Source organism: Trachinotus anak, unplaced genomic scaffold, assembly GCF_046630095.1.
Source record: "Trachinotus anak isolate AG129_WGS33_773 ecotype Australia unplaced genomic scaffold, CSIRO_AGI_Tana_v1 ptg000032l, whole genome shotgun sequence".
Classification (NCBI taxonomy): domain Eukaryota; kingdom Metazoa; phylum Chordata; class Actinopteri; order Carangiformes; family Carangidae; genus Trachinotus; species Trachinotus anak.
In genome coordinates, this window is record NW_027273883.1 from 26,294,421 (window position 1) to 26,314,964 (window position 20,544).

A 20,544-nucleotide genomic window follows, 5' to 3' on the forward strand; every position below is an offset into this window, starting at 1 on the left:
TTTGTCTTAAATTATGATTTCTTATGTTTCAAAGTGTTGGATTCTAGACAATTTACTGTCTTCTGCCTGTCATCATCTCATGTCTGCAAGCATTTTACTGTGATGTGAGTTATGTTACCAGCTCCTTTGTTATATTAAACATAACTGGAGTTGTTAGCCAACCTTAAAATAAAAGTGGCACCTTAATATAAATGTTATTGTCTTTGACTTTACAGTAACGTACCAGGTCAACTCAGGATTTGAGTGCAGGTTTTTGTTGAATGGTTGTTGATTGCAGTGGCAGACAGATGATACTATAAATATCATTTTGGTTTAAAGTCAGTGTCAGTGTGTTGCATTCATTCTCTTATTTCAATATCCATAAACCCAGGAGTTGTAAACCTGTATGTTTATCATGTTTATCTGTAGATTCAACCTCCAGGTCTGAAACATGAAGCATCAACAGTGAAGAGCTGAAAAACTGCAGAAATAAACATGTTTACAGCCTGGTACAAAAACTGTGGTAGTGGTGGTGCAGTTGTGGTTATGGTTGTAGTTGTAGTTGTAGCTATGGTTGTAGTTGTGGTTGTAGTTGTAGCTATGGTTGTGGTTGTAGTTATGGTTGTAGTTGTAGTTGTAGCTATGGTTGTGGTTGTAGTTATGGTTGTAGTTGTAGTTGTAGCTATGGTTGTAGTTGTAGTTATGGTTGTAGTTGTAGTTGTAGCTATGGTTGTGGTTGTAGTTATGGTTGTAGTTGTAGTTGTAGCTATGGTTGTGGTTGTAGTTGTAGTTATGGTTGTAGTTATGGTTGTAGTTATAGTTGTAGTTGCAGCTATGGTTGTAGTTGTAGTTATGGTTGTATCTATGGTTGTAGTTGTAGTTGTAGTTATAGTTATGGTTGTATCTATGGTTGTAGGTATGGTTGTAGTTGTAGTTATGGTTTTAGTTGTGGTTGTAGTTGTAGTTATGGCTGTAGTTTTAGTTGTGGTTGTAGTTGTGGTTGTAGTTATGGTTGTACTTCTTTTTCTTTCCTTCCTTCCTTCCTTCCTCCCTTCCTTCCTTCCTTCTCTCCTCTTCTCATTGTCACTACAGTCATTAAAGAACTTTTTGGAGATTCACTGAATTTGCTTCTATTTTACAGCACGGGGCTACCTCCCCCCTCAAGGAACTACTTGGTGCCAGACCCCCCCAGCCTGTTTGATGGCCATGTCTGTTGCTGACATCACTGACCCTCTCAGATTTGTTTTGTTCTGTCCTGTTGTTCTGATACTGGAAGGTTCTTGTTAAATCTGTGTTTAGGGTTCGGAGCTCCTCCGCCTCCTCATTCTGCATGAAGAGTCTGTCAGGAGGGATTACCGAAATCCAGACTAACTGGATTCTTTTAGGGCCGGCTCCTTATGTGCTCATTCAGTGGAGGAGACCGGGGGTTCGGGGCCTTTTACCCCTCAAACCCTGACCCCCTCTAATATCTAAAGTTTTACTAAAGAGCAGCGTTTTCACTGTATGCCAACAACACACATTCAGAAACAGGTATCCTGTCCTGTCCTGTCAGCCCACAGTCCTGAGTCCTGAGCCTGTTGGCCCCCCCACGGGCCCTGACAAACATGGTCCTTCATGTGGGATGGACTCAACAACATTTAAGTGGGACACAGCAAGAATCCACACGTGGGCCATTACACAACCATCTGAGAGTCACAGTGACCTGGATGGAAGTTTTCTGTGGGACAGTTTCTTCAGTAGAAAAATGATGATGATGATGATGATGATGATGATGATGATGATGATGATGAGAAACATCACATCACAGAGACATATCCTTTTTCAAGGAGAATTTACTAAAGCTTTAATCCACATCCATAGTCGTGGAGGAAGTGAGAACAGGGGTGTTTTATATTATATAGAAAAAACTTTAAAGCTAATTTCGTCCAGATGACATGAATCTTGTGGCATCTAGTTGTAGAAATAAAGTTAATGATTATTCAGTCTACACACACACAGGTCCTTGTAATGTGTTGCAGTCAAACAGTAAATAACAGAGATGGACTGGACTTGACTTTGACTTGAGACTGATGACTCCAATGGACATGACTTTTTCTTAGTGATGTCAGCATTAACGCATTGATTGTGACAGGGGGATGGTTCTGGTCTGCATAAAGGGGCGTCGGAAGACCTGAAGTGTTTAAATCCAAGGCCTGAATCGTCGTTGGTGAAGATCAAAAGAGGTAAATAAAAATACAACTTAACGAGAGCTCAGAGTTCAGACAGACTGATGGTTATGTGTTGTCAAGCCAGAGAAAACAGTTCTGAAATTCAAAATAATAGAATTTTAATCATGTGATAAAACATGCTATTAATTGCGATTAAGAAAAATTTATCATTTGACAGCCCTACTTTTTTTTTAATTAAACATTTTCATTTGTGGGATATTTTTTATATATTATATTTTGTTGTTTTTGTTGTTGAAACATGATTGGATGATTTCTAGTGCCACGCCCACAAACCAGCTCTCAGGGGGAGGAGCTAAGTCCACAGACACTAACATGTGGATCCAGGAGGACAGAGAACAGAGCACAGAGCAGGTTCCACATACAGATGTACAGTAACAGTAAGAACTACACTGACACTCAGTGGAGTTCAGACCTCCACCAACACCAAACAGTCCTACACATTAAACACAGTTATGACAAATTCCTGGCTCTGCCCCTTTAACCAGATCTGCACCAACGTGTAACAGGGTCTTCTCTGGCCCCTCCCCCAAAACAGGCCACCCCACCCCGGGTCAGTCCAGATACCCATGTTGTCATTCAATATGCTGGTGAGGAGCTCAGAGCAGAACCACTGCTCACTGAAAGGATCAGAGGAGGTTTGGACCTCTGGACTCTTCTCTGGACGTCTCAGCTGGAGTGAAACTCACTGTGAGCCTCAGAAACCTGTGAGGACGTCACAGAGGCCATCTTTATTTACAGACTGTATCAGCAGGTGTAGACAGGTGTGTCCTAAGAGAAAACAGTACATTTAACCCACACTTCAGTGGTGCAGCCATTGACTGGTTGTAGGACCAACATTAACTAACAATATGAAGCTCATCAGTGTGAATATCATTATTATATATGATACTGAATTCTGTTGTATTGACAGAGCAGACTCAGGTGCTGTAAGACGTCACTGTTGTCTGTGTGTTCTTCACTTCAGTCAGCTGGAGCAGTGACACCACGACTGCTCCGAGCTGGGGGCCTCTCTGCAGCCCAGACAGGAGGATGTGATGCCTCATATGTTCTGCAGGAGAAACAATCACTGAGCAGAGGCACGACCAGGTTCACATCCAGACCAAATCATCCCACTTTGTCCCAAAATTTAAAAAACAACTGAAAAGTATTTTGTCTGACCAATCATAAACATGCCACATTCAAATAATCACAGTTTCTACCACATTAAACCTGGATACAGTGAGCAGTTACTTCACACTCTGGGACCTGACTCTGGTGAGAAGTCTGGTTCCAGTCTCAGTTCATCCATCAGATTAGTCATTTACAGTCACCTTCTAGACGTAGCAAGCTGGTTAGTTGTGTGTGTTGGTGTTCACTAACTCCAGTTTTACACAACAGAGTAACAACACATCTCTCTCTCTCTCTCTCTCTCTCTCTCTCTCTCTCTGTCAATTCAAGTCACTTTTAATTGGCATGAACGTTACAGACAACAAAATAATATAGAGAAAAGAAAAAATGAACTTATATAATATAATCTATGAAGTTAAGTAATTACAGGTCTGCTAAACCATTTTAGATATACCAGTCCATGTATCAATAGATATAAATTAAGTTGTTCTCCTGTGATGGAAGGGGGGGGGGGCTTGGCCCTCAGCCTGTCTGTGTGAGTGACAGGATGTCCTTATTAATCCAGCGTGTCCCCCTGAGCTCTGATCAACGTCCACTTGGACCGTGACCAGAAATATGTTACACAAGTCGACACTTGACTGCTCACAGACACCACAAGTGTAGGATCCTCGGATGGAGGATCACAGTGTTCCAGAGTCCCACCTTCACTGGTGGGACATGAAGGTGCAGAGAGACATTCAGTGGAGCTCTGATAACACAGTGTCTGTATCTGTGCAGACAGACACACTGTCTCTGTCTCTACATGTGACATAGATAGATACTGTTTTATTAAACTGTTGAATCTAAAGCTGTATAGAAATACCTGGTGTGTGATCATGTGAGCAGGGGGAGGTGGATGAATTATCAGCAGTAAAGACACTTTATTCACCGTATCCTGGTTTATAATTAACTGTTGTTTGTATCTGTGGAGAGCACTGTGGTGTCACACTGAAGGTGTCATCAGGAAGAACTAACCAGGACGGGTTTGTTAACAGAGCCTGTACAACAAGCTCATACCTGTGACAGCTCCGTGATCAGGGACTGATGATGAGTGTTATCCATAGTACAGTGATGTATTTGAATCTTTAAATCAAATTTCATGATCATTTTTAATAAATAATTGTGTCTGTATCACAATCCATCTCACCTTTCATTTGCCTCCAACACTTTCCGTTTCAGTTTCTAAGATCACTGTAATTTAAAGAAATACACAGTGAGTGGTGTGGTACCAGACCAGGGTCCAGGTCCCAGATCCAGCAGCAGCAGGAGCCTCTGACCTGCTGTGATGTGATGAGGAAACTGTGCTGGATGCAGCCAACTGTCCCACACGACCCTGACTCTCAGTCTGCTCTAACAGAGACTTCATGGAGATGCTACATGAGGCCGAGCAGGCTGAGCGAACACTGACGCTCAGCTTCCTCATGATGTCCACACCACAGCCCTGATGATCGCCCCACTCCCAAGTGTGTAACACCGCCTTTCTCTAGAAACTGTTTGCAGGTCACTGGGAATTTATTTGAGCAGTCACATGTTGAACTAATAACTAATAAATTCTGGTGAGAGGATCACAGTCATTAGAAACATGAATTTATCTCATCATCAGTTAAACCTATTATTGAACCACTGGGTTAATTTAAATGTAGTTTGATCAACCTGCTTTTTGAATGATCAGTTCATGACTCAGCTCCGTGTCACAGAGGAGGTCTGCAGTTACACAGTGAGGAGGTTACATAACCACACAACGGTAAAAACAAAGGATGTGAACATCAGCACCACAGCTGGAGAGAAGTAGGTTAGTTAATAAAACAGCTGTCAGGTGAGGTTCAGGTGAACACCAGGGCATGCTGGGATTTTCCACAGGAGACAGGGTCCTGTTGGGTTAAAGAGCCTGCACCGCTAAACATTCACCTGGACTATCTTCCAGTTCCCGCCCACCACGCGTGGGAGGAATAAGAGGAGTAACACAGAGACCTGGATATCAGCCCTTCTCTTCGTTTCCAAGCCGAACACCTGCAGTGAATTCTGGGACATGTAGTGTGCCCGTTTGGCAGTGATATTCCAACACCTCTTCATTCTGACAGGTCCCATCGACACCTGTTTTGCAATCCGTGGACTACATTTCCCATGAAGCCCTGACAGCGTCTAAAGCCAGTGGCTGATGGGAGGTGTAGTTATTCAATAACAGAATATAATGAGTCTCCTGCAGGAGGACCCTCCTCCTCCTCCCTGTGAGCTCGTTGCAATCACAGCGGCTTTATAAGCCGCGGACGGGACGCGCTGCCACAGCTCTGCACGCCGCCTCTCACCGCTCTCACCGCTCTCACCGCTCCCGCCGCTCTCACCGCTCCCGCCGCTAGCGCCGCTGAGCTCAGACCTGGACACGGTCACAGGACGCGGACATGGAGAAAGATGCGAGACCGAGCTGGGACAGCCCCATGCAGTTTGTGCTGGCGTGTGTGTCGTACGCAGTCGGACTGGGGAACGTGTGGCGGTTTCCGTACCTGTGTCAGAAACACGGTGGAGGTGAGTCACTGACTCCGGACGGAGCAGCGTCAGGTTCACGGTTAACAGAGGCTGAGCGTCTGATTTGGGCTCATTTACATTTGAAATAGAGTGACCACATTCACTGATGTGACACAGCGAGCCTCTCTCTGCTCCTCTCAGTCACTGTATCATCATCCAGCATCAGTGTCAACACCGAGCAGCTCTCACACCACTGAGCATTCATATCAATCTGACCATTATCAATCACTAAATAAACCAGCAGGGACTTCTCTCATCTTACCCTCTGCACGGTGATCATCCGAGTCATGCAGGTGGGCTGTCTCTGGTGGTAAATTTCCAAACGGAGTCTTATCAGGCTCAATGAGCTATTGTTAAACAGCCTTTGACTCAAAGTTAAAAGCAGCAATAAACTAAGAGCAGGTCATAAACCTGGAGTGAGTGAATGATATTAGATTGATCCAGAGTGAAGCCTGGACACAGACTTTACACCCTGACTGCTGGAGCACCACCATGAAACACACACCGGAACACAGGGAAATGATAGATTCAAACAATATTCAAACATTTCAGTTTATTTCACTTCACACTGACTGAGTCGTTCCAGATGTGTATTCAAACCCCTGTGTTACAGTGTAAACCGCTGTGGTGCAGTGACTAATACACTGTCACGAACAGTGCATCAGTTCATTAGAGCTGATTGTGAAGAGAGCAGAACACTCAGCTGAGACCATGGATGAGGCTGAGCTGTGGAGGGAAGCAGCTGAAAACAGCAGCACTGATACATAATTCACAGGTGGAGCTTATGTAAGAATTAAAGTCAGGTCGGTCTTTATTCAAACACACTGACTCGTTATTATACGATATAACAGACACTGCACAAACATCCTCCACTGTTCACAGCTGAGAGTTTAACATCTGGGATCTGGGATAAAATAGTTTTTCTGTGTATTCTGTGGAGAAAAGGTGTAAAGTGATGACGGAGTCGTAGGACGACACATGTTCAGTGTGTAAACACAGCTGGAGCTGATGAAGAGCAGAGATCCTCTGCTCGTTTTCTCTGTAAATGAGAGTCAAGTGTTGTTTTTACAGTTTACCATGGTTTTTCTTCCTGAGTGGATCAAACCTGACGTTAAAGTTCAGCTCAGATCCTCTGATGAACCAGGTCCTGAGTATCCACAGCAGGGTTCTTATCGTTAACTAAAACTAATGAAATCATGAAAACTAGACGTGAAAATGTGGAAGTGGAACCAGACGGAGCATTAGCTCACAGCTGATTGGCTCTCAGTGTACGACCAGTACATGTGACCTTAAAAACATTCACTGTATTAATGATGTTAATTATTTTATAGTTAATTAACAATAGTGATGATCCTCAGAGCTTCACTGATGAGTTCAGGGTCAGTTGTTTTTTTCTGAATGAATCAAACCTGTTTATTGTTGTTGAGTTTATCCAGTTTTTTTTTTTACCTGTGTCGTGTCGACCTCAGACACACAACCACACACATTTACACTTCAGGTCGACTGTTCACATGTTTGTGCCCAGAGCTACAACATGTTGTTGTTGAAGTTGAAGTTGAAGTTTGCTGGTTAATGACACAAACACACTGAATAACGCACATCTGTTCCAGTTGTCTCTTGTGTCCTCAGTGAAGACAGTTTTAAAATGCTGTAATGTTTTGTTGAGTTTTTATTACACAACACTTTTTTTGAACTTTTTGAATCTGACCCTGACAAATAAAAAACAACAAACTAAAACTAACACTGAAACTAATAAAAACTAAAACTCAACATTTTCAAAAAAGAACAACTGAACTCAAACCTGCTTAAAAACTAATTGAAACTAAACTGAAATTGAAAATGAAATAAAGAGTAATGAAAATCCAGAGCTGTTATAACCCTGGAGCAGAGCAGACCTGCTGTGGTCAGAGGAGACTGTTGTGTCTTTGTGGGTCTGTCACGGGTCTCTGAACAATGAGCAGACTTCTACTGTAATTACTGTCCTCGACATGTAACGTCGGAGCAGGAAACCAGAGGAGACATGTGACAGCTGCTCTCAAGGTTGGATGAAAACAAGTGAATGAACTTTTCTTTGGTCCACTGCCTCCACAACAATGAGGTGGAATCTCTTTGTGGACAGAAACACTCAGATATTCAGCAGGTCTGAGTTTAATGAGGAGTTTAATCTCTTACTTTTTGATAACAAATGATAAAATATATCTGCACTACAGCAGCTCTCCACTTCAAAACCTTTTCATTACCAAGTGAGAATGTTGAGCTCTGGAGGCTGATGGTAAATGACTTAGTCTCATGTAGCCAGATCACAGTGTTAGTTCTGGACAGACAGGTGGATGGACAGGTGTACAGACAGGTGGACAGGCCGGTGGACAGACAGGGGGACGGACAGGTGGACAGACAGGTGGACAAACAGGTGGACAGGCCGGTGGACAGACAGGGGACAGACAGGTCGGTGTCAACAGAAGAAACTCAGCTCAGTCTGACACTGTTTTTATACGTCCAGACTTTCCTGTGAGCAACAGCGCGATGAGGACCAGAGAGAACAGACGTTTAGAAGTGAGGATGAGTTTATGATTGGACGGTCGACCTGTGTCCTGCCTGTTGACCTGGTCAATGTGTGTGTCCACTAACTAAACTGTTATTGGCACTTTGTGTCTGTGGCTCAGAGAAGTGAAACTCTCAGCACCAACAGACTCTGAAGGCACCAAACGTCTGATTCAGTATGTTGTTGTTCTTTGATCAGACGGTTCCAGATTTAGATCATTGTTCCGGATTTAGATGATCTTTATTTAGAGATGCTGTTCAGTTAAAAACAGAAAGAGAAGAAAGGTTGATATTCCTCACAGCACTGAAACCACTGAAAACACAGGTCACTGTGATTTACTCTACTGTTTATTTCTTTCTTCATTTCACCTCCTGATGCCACTGCAGTGTTACCTCTCATCGCTCAGTCACATGAACTCTGTGTTTCTCTGTGTAAATCAGTGTATATGACTGACAGTGGAGCTGCTACAGGAGGAGATGACTCAGCGGACCACATCGACTGGAAGTCCTCCATGTTTGTGTGATTATCAGCTGTTGACAGTGTGTCAATGAGATGTTGGTTCAATAATATTAATATCAATTTAATATCCTGCGTTAATGGAGTTGAGCAAAATATAAAATCAAACATTAGAAATTATTTTACTCTTTACTGCAGAGAAATTGAATTGAATTAAACATTTACACCAAATATTCTGGAAACTCTCTGTGTGCCTTCTTGTCTTGATGGACCAATCAGCTGCCTCTGATACCGTGAAACACCACAGCCTGTCTGTGCTCTCTGATATGAGCATCGCTGCTGCACAGACAAAAGTCCCTATCCCATCCCTTCCCCTCCCCACTGGAGTGCCCCAAGAATCAGTGCCGGACTCCTCCTCTTTGTTCAATACACCTCCTCCTTGTGTCCAGTTATCCAATCACATGGCTTCTTATTTCGCTGCTATGCAGACGACACTCAACTATACCTGTGGTTCCCTCCAGACGACTTCACTGTCCTCGGCCTGTCTCTATGACAGCTCCACATGGCTGAAGGAACACCACCTTTTATTAAACCTCTCTCAGACTGAACCCTAAGGCTGGAGACACTGAATGTGTGGCATTAGTCATGCCGGCCAATCAGTCTCTTCATCACAATATCAACATCAACATCTCCTCTTTATCTCCTCTTTACCCCAACCAAGGTCACAAGAAAGCTGCGTCATGTTCAATGACCAGCTCTTGCTTTGTTCTATACAATATCAGAAAACTCAGACGTTACCTGTCTGTGGTTCCCTGATGGTGGAATCAGCTCCTGAAGTCTATCAGAGCAGGATATCTTCAAGAACCTGCTGAAGCCTCCTGTCTTCAGAGAGCACCTCCTCCCCTAACGCCTCTAACACCCTAACATGTCTAACTAGCTCTTACTCTGACTTTCACTTCACTTCTTTACCTGATCTTCTTCAATTATTCAACAGATGTAGAACTGAGTCCTGACACCAAGGTCTCTACTGACCTGAAGCTTCACTGATCCACCTCACTGAGAGTCGTGTAGACGTGTAGACTGGCAGCAGTCCTCATCATTGGTTGTGCTGTTGTTGTGTTTTCTGAAAACATTTATCTCTCCATCTTCAGGAGGGTTCATGATTCCTTATCTAATCATGCTGGTTCTGGAGGGCGTGCCCTTGTTCTGCCTGGAGCTCGCCATTGGTCAGAAGATGCGTCTTGGTAGCATTGGAGCGTGGGCCGCCATCAGCCCGTATCTGGGAGGAGTGGGTAAGTGCTCGAAAATGTTTAGGGAGCACCTCTGTCTCTGGTGGAGATGAGAACAGCAGGGTGGACTGTATGAGGCTGCAGGAGTGTGTGTGTGTGTGTGTGTGTGTGTGTGTGTGTGTGAGAGAGTTTCTGTACTTTACACCGTGTTGTCAGTGAAATACTAACTGCTGTTTTTACAGATAATGAAGAGATTTTATTGTATTTACTGCAGCTGGTCAGACACGAGGTCCAGTGTGTGAAACATTTATTTACCGTTGGACAAACTGAACGGTGTTATTGATCTTTGATGTTTTTATTGTGGATATTTAGATCATGTGAAATTGTCTTTAACAACAGTTCTTGATTTTGATTTTTTGTGTAACTGTCTCTTTTAGGTCTTGCTAGTGTTGTGACTTCCCTGTATCTGTGTCTCTATTACAACATCATCAATGCATGGAGTTTCTGGTACCTCTTTCATTCATTTCAAGTGAGCTGCTGACTAACAACTGTCATTCTGTATCTATACAAAGTGTTGGCTCCACTCTAACAGTGAGATAACACACTGCTCTGCTCTGTGTCCATGTTCCAGGCCGTCCTGCCCTGGGCAGAATGCCCCCTCAACGCCAACCGAACAGGGCCCATAGAGGAGTGTGAGACGGCCACGTCCACCCAGTACTTCTTCTACAGGGAGACGCTGGACATCTCCTCTTCTATTGAGGTGAACGGAGGCATTCACACAGGCCAGGCTCTGTGCCTCGTGCTCGCCTGGATCATTACTTACCTGTTCATCGTCCGAGGGGTGAAGTCAACTGGAAAGGTAAGGGTCCCCAGGGGCCTCAAACATACACACTGACAGGTGCCTCAATGTATGTGCTCAGGCTGACTCCACCTAATGTCCCTGACACACTTCAAACATCAATGAATATTAACTGTTTATAATGTTAAAAGATAGTACCTCAATTATCAATTATGGTTACTTGGGATATCAAATGTCTCTATCACTGATGAATATTAAAGATAAAGTACCATCCAAAACATAAGGTCATAAAGTTGTACTCCAATATGTGTCTTTGGATTATTTGACATTACGTTGTAACCACAATGTGTTTGGCAGAATATTGGAGCTTTTTATATCATATATTGGTTTTCACAGGAGGGTCAGTGTAGTACAGACCTGAGTGATACCTGTCTGTGAGCTATTTATTCACCTGTTTGAATTTGAATGTGTGTAAGCCGAGAAGTTCACATTTATTTTTTGTTATTGATTGTGGTTAGTGTGTGTTGCCTCGATACAATCACAATGTTTTGGAAAAATCAATAAACATATTTAGAAAAAAAAGAAGAATCAATAATGAATCAATGTGTTTCCTTTGGAAGAGGAGACAGTGTTGGTTTGAGTCACTGTTTAAATTTACTGTTCATCAAACTTCATCAACAACAACGACAACAACATAATGATAACAACTTGCTGCTCATTCACTCCCATGTGACCTTTGACCCCACTGCTGTGTCTATCTGTAGGTGGTGTACTTCACAGCCACCTTTCCCTACGTGGTCCTCTTTATCTACCTGATCCGGGGCGTCACTCTTCATGGGGCCATCAATGGTATTAAATACATGTTCACACCCAAGGTGAGGTTGTGTTGAGGTTGTACAACAGACACACACTGTGTGAAGACGCTGCTTATTTTAAGGTTGTCGCCATTTTCCAATACAAATGTTTAGAAATGTATGATAAAGATGTATCCTCTGTCTGTCTGTGTGTGTGTGTGTGTGTGTGTGCACGCCTTTAGATGGAGCAGCTTGCCAACCCCACCACGTGGATCAATGCGGCCACTCAGATCTTCTTCTCTCTTGGTCTGGGGTTCGGGTCCCTCATAGCGTTCGCCAGCTACAACCAGTACAACAACAACTTTGAGCGTCAGGCCATCGTCGTCTCCTTCATCAACAGCGGGACCTCGATCTTCGCCAGCATCGTCACCTTCGCCATCTACGGCTTCAAGGCCACCATCAACTACGAGAACTGCCTGGAGAGGTGTGTGTGTGTGTGTGCGTGTGTGTGTGTGTGTGTGTGTGTGTGTGTGTGTGTGTGTGTGTGTGTGTGTTTGCAAGTAATTTCATTTTTTTGTGATGTTATTTGTAATTCAAAGTCGACACAAGAGAAAAAGACACTGCGACAGAACAAAGCAACACAGACACACAACATCAGACTCAGGGCCACTGTCAGATACAGAGAGAGCAGCAGAGGATATTGAGATTTTTAAAAGCTGTTATTTTTGTTTATTTTGATTGTTCTGTCCTTTTGTTCTATTTTTATTTTCCTTTCAATACCTGTTTTACTGTCGTCAGTGCAGCTCCTGTGTTTTAGTATTTTATCTTTATGACTTTATCTTTGTGGTGATAAATGTTACTGAGGGTCATCTGCAGGGAGCGGCAGCAGCACAGGTAAAAAAAAGATCTAGGTTCTTCACATGCAGACCTGCCCCCTCTGCCTTCCCTCAGAAAGAAGCCCATCTAAGCCCATAGAGGCCCCAAACCCACATGGACTACTGGCAGACGCTACAATTTACAATGGTTCCTTAAACGCCTCACATGCAGGCTATGGGTAGATGCTAGCTACAGCACATATCATCAGGGGCCTCGCTTAGGGCTGGTCTAGGGCAGCAAAATTCTACTGTATACTGTCTTTATGGGAGGTTTAAGGGGGTTTATAGTTGTCATTGCAAAATGTCCCAATATGAAGGGCCATCAGGGGCCCCTTTTCCCCTTGGGGGCCCCCAACAGTTGCCTGGTTCGGCTCTCCTGAAGGCTCTCTCTGGCTACATAGAGTCAGGACAGATCTTACTCCCACTTTGTTGTTGAGATGAAAACTGATCGATCACATGATCACAGATGATAATCTGTATATCAACAGTTTCACTGTCAATGTTTATGAATAACTGGGGAATAGTTGAACTCCATAAACATGAGGTCTGTGAGTTGAAGTCCACTGCAGAAGGTTTGCTCAATATTTATTGTTGTCATTGTCAGAGTGAAGTTAATCCAGTTAATGATGCAGTTCAGTTGAGGGAGACTCACAGACCTGCTGCTGTTCTGAGGTTTGAATGAGTTTGATTCTTTAACAGTAGAATTTAGAGATGATGAGTCCAGGGTTCAAAGCTGCATGTTTTAACCTCTCCAGTGTTTTATCGGAAGGGTTGATCTCCATCAGAAGATATATTTGTGGTTTTAAGAACCAAAAACCATCTCAGTGTAGTTTTACATCTCCTCTCTCAGGCTTCTCTCTGGAGCTCTAGTAACCACAGGTCAGTCAGTTTTCTGAGTGAGCTAATGAAAATATAGCAGATTTCAGGTTAACACTCAAAGAAACCAAATCCTACAAGGTTGGATGGTGGGTCCAGGTTGGCGGGGCATGGGGCGTGGCTGAGGATGGTGACTGTTTGACTCTCGTCCACTAAAAACATGTTGGATCTTCCGAGACCTGCTCTCAATGACATATCCTAGACTTACACACTTTCTGCATGAATTCTCTCTTTTCATGGAACCAGTTAAATGATTTCTAAATAACTGAAGTGATTCCTGGTCCTGGTAGTGGCACCGGTTCAGTCCAGGAAGTGTTGGCTGACCTGGGTTTGACCCACAGCCTCTGAACTACACTGAGCTGGTGCTGAAGGTTCTGCAGGTGATTAATATTCTGGGTCAGGTCTGGGTTGAGGTTGTGTACTCTTGATGTAACGGTCCCTCTCTTCCTGTTTCAGGATCCGCATCCTGCTGTTGAACACCTTTAATCTAGCAGAGGACTCCATCACCATAGATACGGTGTACGAGTGGGTGGAGAAGCTGAACGCCACGTACCCGCAGCAGTTTGCTGAGCTCAAACTGGAGAAATGTGACCTGGAGAGTGAACTGGAGACTGTACGTCCCTCATCATTACACAGCAACACTGATATTTAACAACACAATGGACTCATACACTGTGAGAGGGAAAAGCACTTAAAAGAAATAAATATGAACAATAATAAAGTACAAATCAATAACTGGAGAAAATCCAGTTCTTACAGTCTAAGCTGATCCTGATAAAACACAGTCTGTGGTCAGGTCCAGGCCTCCTGAAGCCCCCCCCCCCCCCCCCCCCCACCCCCCACCCCCCCCCACCGCATCTCGGAATTAAAGGGACAAGAGGTCTAGTAAAACCTGGCTCGGACTGTTGAGACATATTCATCCACTAATGTCTGGGTCAGTTCTGATGGTTGTGACAGGACAGGTGAGAGCAGGCAGCCATGTTTTACAGCCTGATGATGAGGAGGACTGGTTGGTCAGACTCAGACTATCTTTCTCACCTGGGCAGCGTGTTTCTGTTAGTGCTGTCAGACCTGAAGGGTGGAGCTGCTGGTCCAGCGGACAGCCGGTTGTCTCAACAGATCATGTGAGACGTCCAGCTGTTGTATGACCAGCATCGACTGCAGGATCTCTAAGAACTGCTGACGCTGCTGGAGCACTGAATGAGGAGAAGTCTGATGCTGTTTGTTCATGTTGGACTGTTTCACATGTGGAGGGAGGGAACACGTCTGAAGTATGTAGTTTAAAGTGTTTCTTCATGTCCAGGCTCATGTCAGTATGTTCTGTATCTGGTGCCTCTTCTTTCGGTTTTAAGTTTAATTCAAAATGTTTTATTTTCTAATAAGATACTGTGAAGGCTTAGCTGAGGTTTTTGAAGCATAATGAGGAGGATTTCATGGGAATGACTGTGCTTAGTTTATTTTTATTTTGTGTAGACTTGTGGTTTTATACAGTTATAGAACCAGGGAAGTTCCTCGAGCAATTTAGTTCTTCTGTGGTTTGCCTCATAGCTAACGTTACCATTAACAGCTGTTCATTCACTGGTCTTGTCAAAAGTTTCAGTCATCGATAACAGGTTATAATACGGCTATGACTTTAGGACAGACTCAACAACAGTGACTCAGTATGAGTCTGACTGAGCTGGAGCTAGCTGTTAGCATGCTAACTTCTAACTGTTAGCATGCTAACTTCAGTAGAAGAAAAGACGTGATAGAGACAGGAGTTAACCCTGGTGTTTGTCTCCACCTCTGGAGACAGATGGTGGTAAGTAAAGAATGAAGTCTGATGCTGAACTTACAACGTTTCTGGTAGTGAGTAAACAGCTGCTAATGCTAAAGTTAGCTATGTAGCTATATGAAACTTAGAAATAGCACCTTTAATATTGCCTATGTTGCGGTGAGTGGGTGAATATACTGCCATTGCCACTCCTCTGAATCCAAACAGGATAAGTGAACTAAATGGTTTGGGGTTTCATTATTGTGGGTCCTGTGTGAATAATTGTAAATTATCTGTATAAACACAAAGCAAGATCATTTTAATGTTGGGATACATCCAATTTCTCCTGAAAAGTCTTGCAGCCACAGAGCGACCTGATCATCAGGTCACGATGGGTCCAAGCCCAGGTCAGGTTCCAGTCATGAGCTCTGTCTTTGGTCTGTTCCAGGCGGTGGAGGGCACAGGTCTGGCCTTCATCGTGTACAGTGAGGCCATTAAAAACATGCCGTTGTCCCAGCTGTGGTCAGTGCTGTACTTCACCATGCTCCTGCTGCTGGGAATGGGCAGCATGCTGGGCAACGTCACCGCCATCATCACCCCGCTGCGAGACTTCAAGGTCATCTCCCGCATGAGCAATGAGTTGTTCAACGGTAAGATGTTGCCTTCATCATCGTCTTCATCCTTGTAGACTTCAGCCTGTGCCAGTGGTTAATTTGACACTGAACTCCCAAGGGGTCCTCGTGCCCCAGTTTGGGAACCACTGGCTTAAAGGAATAAAACTGTGACAGTTTGTGCCCCTCAGCCAATCAGATCTAAGACTTTATTTGTCCCACATTACTGTGACCAATCAGAGTGTAAACGGACCGAGGACTCTATTAAACTTACACTGTGAGTTTTACTAGCATTAGACGAAAGGAGACGATTCTTTCTAAACTTCGTTCAGGCAGCAGGTTTAAAAAGATAAAGTTTACTTTAAAGAATAAATCAGTAAAAGAATAAGAAAATAAATGTGGAACTATAAACAGGAATAAATAAAAGAGCAAATTAGTACATTTTAAAAATGTAGCAGTATTGAATTGAATCTTAAATAATCATAAATACTTAATATCAATAAATATTTATTATATATTTAGAAATTAACATTTATAAAATAAATATTTCATGATTATTTATTAAAACGCTTTTACCCAATTTTGTATTATTTTATTTGATTCATGCTATTAATAAACATATATATATATGTTTATATATGTTTATTAATATTCCCCACATTATATTTCTCACTCTAAAATATATTTTTTATGGCTCTCCTCTGACTCCATATGAAGTTGCTCTGCAGTGATCGTTAAAACCTACTGACTGAAGGTGGATGTGTGGATGTGTGTGTTTGACCTGCAGGTTTAGTGTGTCTGTTCTGTCTGCTGCTTGGCCTCGGCTTCACCACTCCCTCAGGGAACTACTGGTTCACCATGTTCAATGACTACGGAGCCACTTTCTCCCTGCTCTTCATCGTCCTCATCGAGGTCATAACTGTCAGTTACATCTATGGCATTAAAAGGTTTGTGTGTCTGTGTGTATCTGTGTGTGTGTGTTTCTTCAGCTCAGTGTGTTTTGGCTCAGCTGGGGGCCACGTGTTTTAAAGTTAAGACAGATTTTAATGTATCATCTTCTCACTGTAGGTTTGAAAAAGACATAGAGGACATGCTCGGTCATCGCCCCAACTGGTACTGGAAGATAATGTGGGCAGGCACCAGTCCCATCCTCCTCATCGCCCTCTTCATCTTCTACATCGTCAAGTACATCCAGGGGGGGACGCCCACCTACCAAGCATGGAACAAAGAGCTGGTGAGCTGTGGCTTCTTCTCCTCTGTTGCTCGTGTCAGGCTGCTGCTCTTCAGTCTCAGAGCTGCTGCAGACGTATGCGTGCACAGGACTAAACCTGGGTCTCCTTCAGTATCACATCAGACCCACAGCTGACAACTCCCACACCCACTGCCACCCAGCGCCTGTCTCCTGCAGACCCTGAAACACAGATACATAATCACACAGTATCTACAGTCTGACAGGACGTCAGGTGTTTGCTGAGGCTGCCGTCAGCTGACAGGTGACGGAGAGGTGGAGGGTGTCACACTGATCTGTGCTTTAGATATTTTTAATATGTTATAAACTCACACCTCATACTAAACATGTATGTCATTGGTACGTTTCTGTGTGGGATCATGTTAAGATGTGTTATGTTAGAATCAGGTGACAGGGTCTTTACGAGGCTGTGGTCAGACGTCTCTCTTTCTTAACACCCAAACACAAAGGTCAGTTGTGACTAACCAGCAACACAAAGAGCTGAGAGGAGCAAAGAGCATTAGGTCAGTGTAGATGTTACACAACAGGCTGTGAAAAGAGAAAGCTTTAACCTGAACAGACTCTGAGACACACAGCTGCTCTACGTTTACTGCTCATCTCCACTCCTTCTAAATGCACTTCAGTTTTAATGTGATGGTGTAACTACATCAACTGCACAGAGGAAACTGTTTGAAACTGTGTTTGAACGTTTTCGTGAAAGTGCGGTTGAATTGTGGCTCTGCTCTGATCCACCTGGACCAGCTCTCAGGAGGAGGTCTAGGTGGATGTTGGAGTACACTCCACATTTTGTGATTCAGCTCCAGGTCAAAACCTCCTGAACCACTGACACTTAGGGATCCAAACCAGGAGGAGACAACAACTCCCATCATCCCACACTGCTTCACAACATCACCAAACTACGTCTTTTGTTACTGTTTTGATTGTGAGACCCTTAGTGGTAGAAAATCACAATGATGATGATGATGATGATGGGGGCTCTGACGTTAAAGCTCCTACGTGAAGACATGTGTTGACTGTACCTGTTGTCTCCTCAGGGGAGCTCAGAGGTGATGGAGTATCCTGTCTTCGGTCAAGTCTTCATCGGGCTGCTGCTGGTGTCGTCAGTCAGCTGTGTCCCCCTCACAGCTCTCTACGTCTTCTGCAGGAAGAGGAAACGTGGGAACCCTCCAAAGTGGGAGCGGAGCGTGAACACGGTCTCTGCTTAGCGATCCGACCTCCAGCTGAGTCAGCAGCACATGATCAGCTGTTTTCTCTCCACTTTCTTCTTCTTCACTGTCACCAAATGTCACGTGATTGGAAACAGGTGAAGCTGTTCTCCTGTCGACGACAGAGGAGCAGGATACACTCCTGCTCCTTTAAAACTACAAAACCACACGTGGGTATTTTCCTCTGAATGTATTGTCATAATTTCTCTCAGTATTAAAAGTCAGACCTGAGCCAGATTTTAATCACCATTAAAGCCCCCCCCCAGCTGACCTGTGGACCATGTTGTTGTGCAGATACAGTTTGTTTAATTGTCAAACGTTTACAGCTGATGTTGCTGTGATTCAGTGTTTAGTTTACTAAACGTCAGAACAGATGAATGTTTGTAGATATGTAGTTAACAGATGAAGTCTTAGTTATTTTTTCACGTTGAACACATTTAAATGTTAATGTTTCATTTCTCTTCTCGCTGGGGCCAAGTCCAGTTTATTTTTATGAGAAACACTAAACCCCACAGTGAGAGTCGAGTCCAGCAGGAGGACCACACAGGGTCCTGGTCTACAGAGAGTCCCTGTTGTGGAGGAAGAGGAGCAGTTCACATGACTCCAACCAAAAACCCTGAGCTTCATCGGTGCTGGACTCAGTGACTGACTGAGGTGTGGGTGTGATGATGGCTCGTGTTGAGTTGTGTGTTGAGCAGATTTGTGCGTGTTCTCTTTGTAAGAAGGTTGTACAAATTACCTGTTTTTCCTACATATGAAGTATTTTTTGATAACTAGTTTTATACCTGTTTTAAATGCTGGCATCTGCTCTCAGCTCTGTGACGGAGTGAGGCAGCAGGTGTGTGAAGCAGTAGTGCAGCTACTGAGCCAAATATAAATGTAATGTTTGCTTTGTACACCCTCTAACCTGTAAACTGTACATACTGTAGATATGTGTATCCAATGATGATCTTTACAATCAACAGATGAAATGTTTGTAACTCCCACAGACGATGAACCAATTAAAGCTCACAGGTATCATTAACAAAACATCTCATGAGTTATTTATTAACTTCATATCTTTATCTCTCTATATCTGATCTGATTGTCCTGATGAGTGAGGGATGGCTAATGATGCAGCTTCATCGTGATGATGACTGAGTCGTTATAAAACGATTTAATCATTGACCTTTAGTCACATGACACCAGGTGGTCATAGAGTGTCATTGATGAGTATGGCCTCTTTGATCTTGTCTCTCATTATCTCCCTGTCGAATAAGTTCTATGTGCAACATTTAGACCCTGAAAACCGATTCTGACCCTTCTGACACCTGGAACCGGTACAGGACATTACACACTCACTCAGACCATCAAAACCATTAAAACTCCAACCACCACCTACAGCATCAAAGATGAGCAACAAGATCTTATCAGAGACTGGGAGGTCCATCAGGTCCAGCAGGTTCAGCAGGTTCAGCAGGTCCAGGGTCACTCCAAGCCAACAGGTACAAGCAGTGAAGGACAGGAGATCCACCCTGAATTATGACCAGGACCACAATCCTGAAGATCTCAGCTGGAACATCCTGAAGACAGGAGCCCTGCCCCCTGAGAGGAAGACTGGGGTGGTGTATGACATCATTATGACATCACATGTGTCAGCCCCATCGAAGACTCAGTGAACAGCAGATACAGACATCATGGTCCTAACTCCACCTGATGTGAACATGTGATCTGTATCTAGATGCATCATCTGGAGAACGACATCAGCCATGTTTCTTTACCTTCACACCTGCTGATGAGACACGTCCTCCTCATGCCCTCATAGTTCAGGTGGAGCAGGCAGGTGAGGCATGTCCCAGGTCAAGGGAAGCAACGCTGGGGATGAGTGTCACTAATCTGCTACTTGTAGCTTTTGCAGGGCATGGTGGAGGTTGCAGGAAGGGACGGAGTCAGGTGACCTTTGAACTTGAGTATGAACCTGACCCACTGCAGGCGAAGTCTGGCTGATCTGATCCCAGTCCTGGTACTCTCTGCATCCACCTACATGTTCCTGTATCCAGGTAACATTTTAATGACAGCTGGAAACAACTGTCTCTAAACACCAGACCTACACTGCTCACAACATCCTATGAGAAGAGGTCAAAGGTTATGGACCAGGGGTCGGTCCACAGCTGGAGGAGGATCAGGGACCTGAGACCAGACACAGATGTGACCATCCCACTGAAGCTTCAAACAGGTGATCAGGCCAGGTCTACAGACGCAGACTTTGATTCAGATCTGATTTGCCATCATCAGTCAGG

The 20,544-nt window shown here is 43.9% G+C and overlaps 1 protein-coding gene across 1 annotated transcript; it reads left to right on the forward strand.

Moving 5' to 3' along the window:
• Window positions 1-5,144: 5,144 nt before the first annotated feature.
• Window positions 5,145-19,294, forward strand: LOC139613459 (sodium- and chloride-dependent transporter XTRP3-like). Its single transcript, XM_071470120.1, has 11 exons — window positions 5,145-5,876; window positions 10,026-10,166; window positions 10,541-10,632; window positions 10,735-10,962; window positions 11,667-11,777; window positions 11,939-12,180; window positions 13,904-14,060; window positions 15,649-15,850; window positions 16,599-16,758; window positions 16,880-17,045; window positions 18,095-19,294. The coding sequence occupies exons 1-11, from the start codon at window positions 5,753-5,755 to the stop codon at window positions 18,263-18,265; spliced, it is 1,794 nt and encodes a 597-aa protein (XP_071326221.1). The 5' UTR covers window positions 5,145-5,752; the 3' UTR covers window positions 18,266-19,294.
• Window positions 19,295-20,544: the final 1,250 nt, after the last annotated feature.

Excerpts from the sequence above, each read along its gene's own strand:
- LOC139613459 (XM_071470120.1), top strand. The coding sequence starts at position 5,753 with ATGGAGAAAGATGCGAGACCGAGCTGGGACAGCCCCATGCAGTTTGTG. Across the intron at positions 11,778-11,938 it reads AATACATGTTCACACCCAAG|ATGGAGCAGCTTGCCAACCC; the intron begins GTGAGGTTGTGT and ends GCACGCCTTTAG. Across the intron at positions 16,759-16,879 it reads TACATCTATGGCATTAAAAG|GTTTGAAAAAGACATAGAGG; the intron begins GTTTGTGTGTCT and ends TTCTCACTGTAG.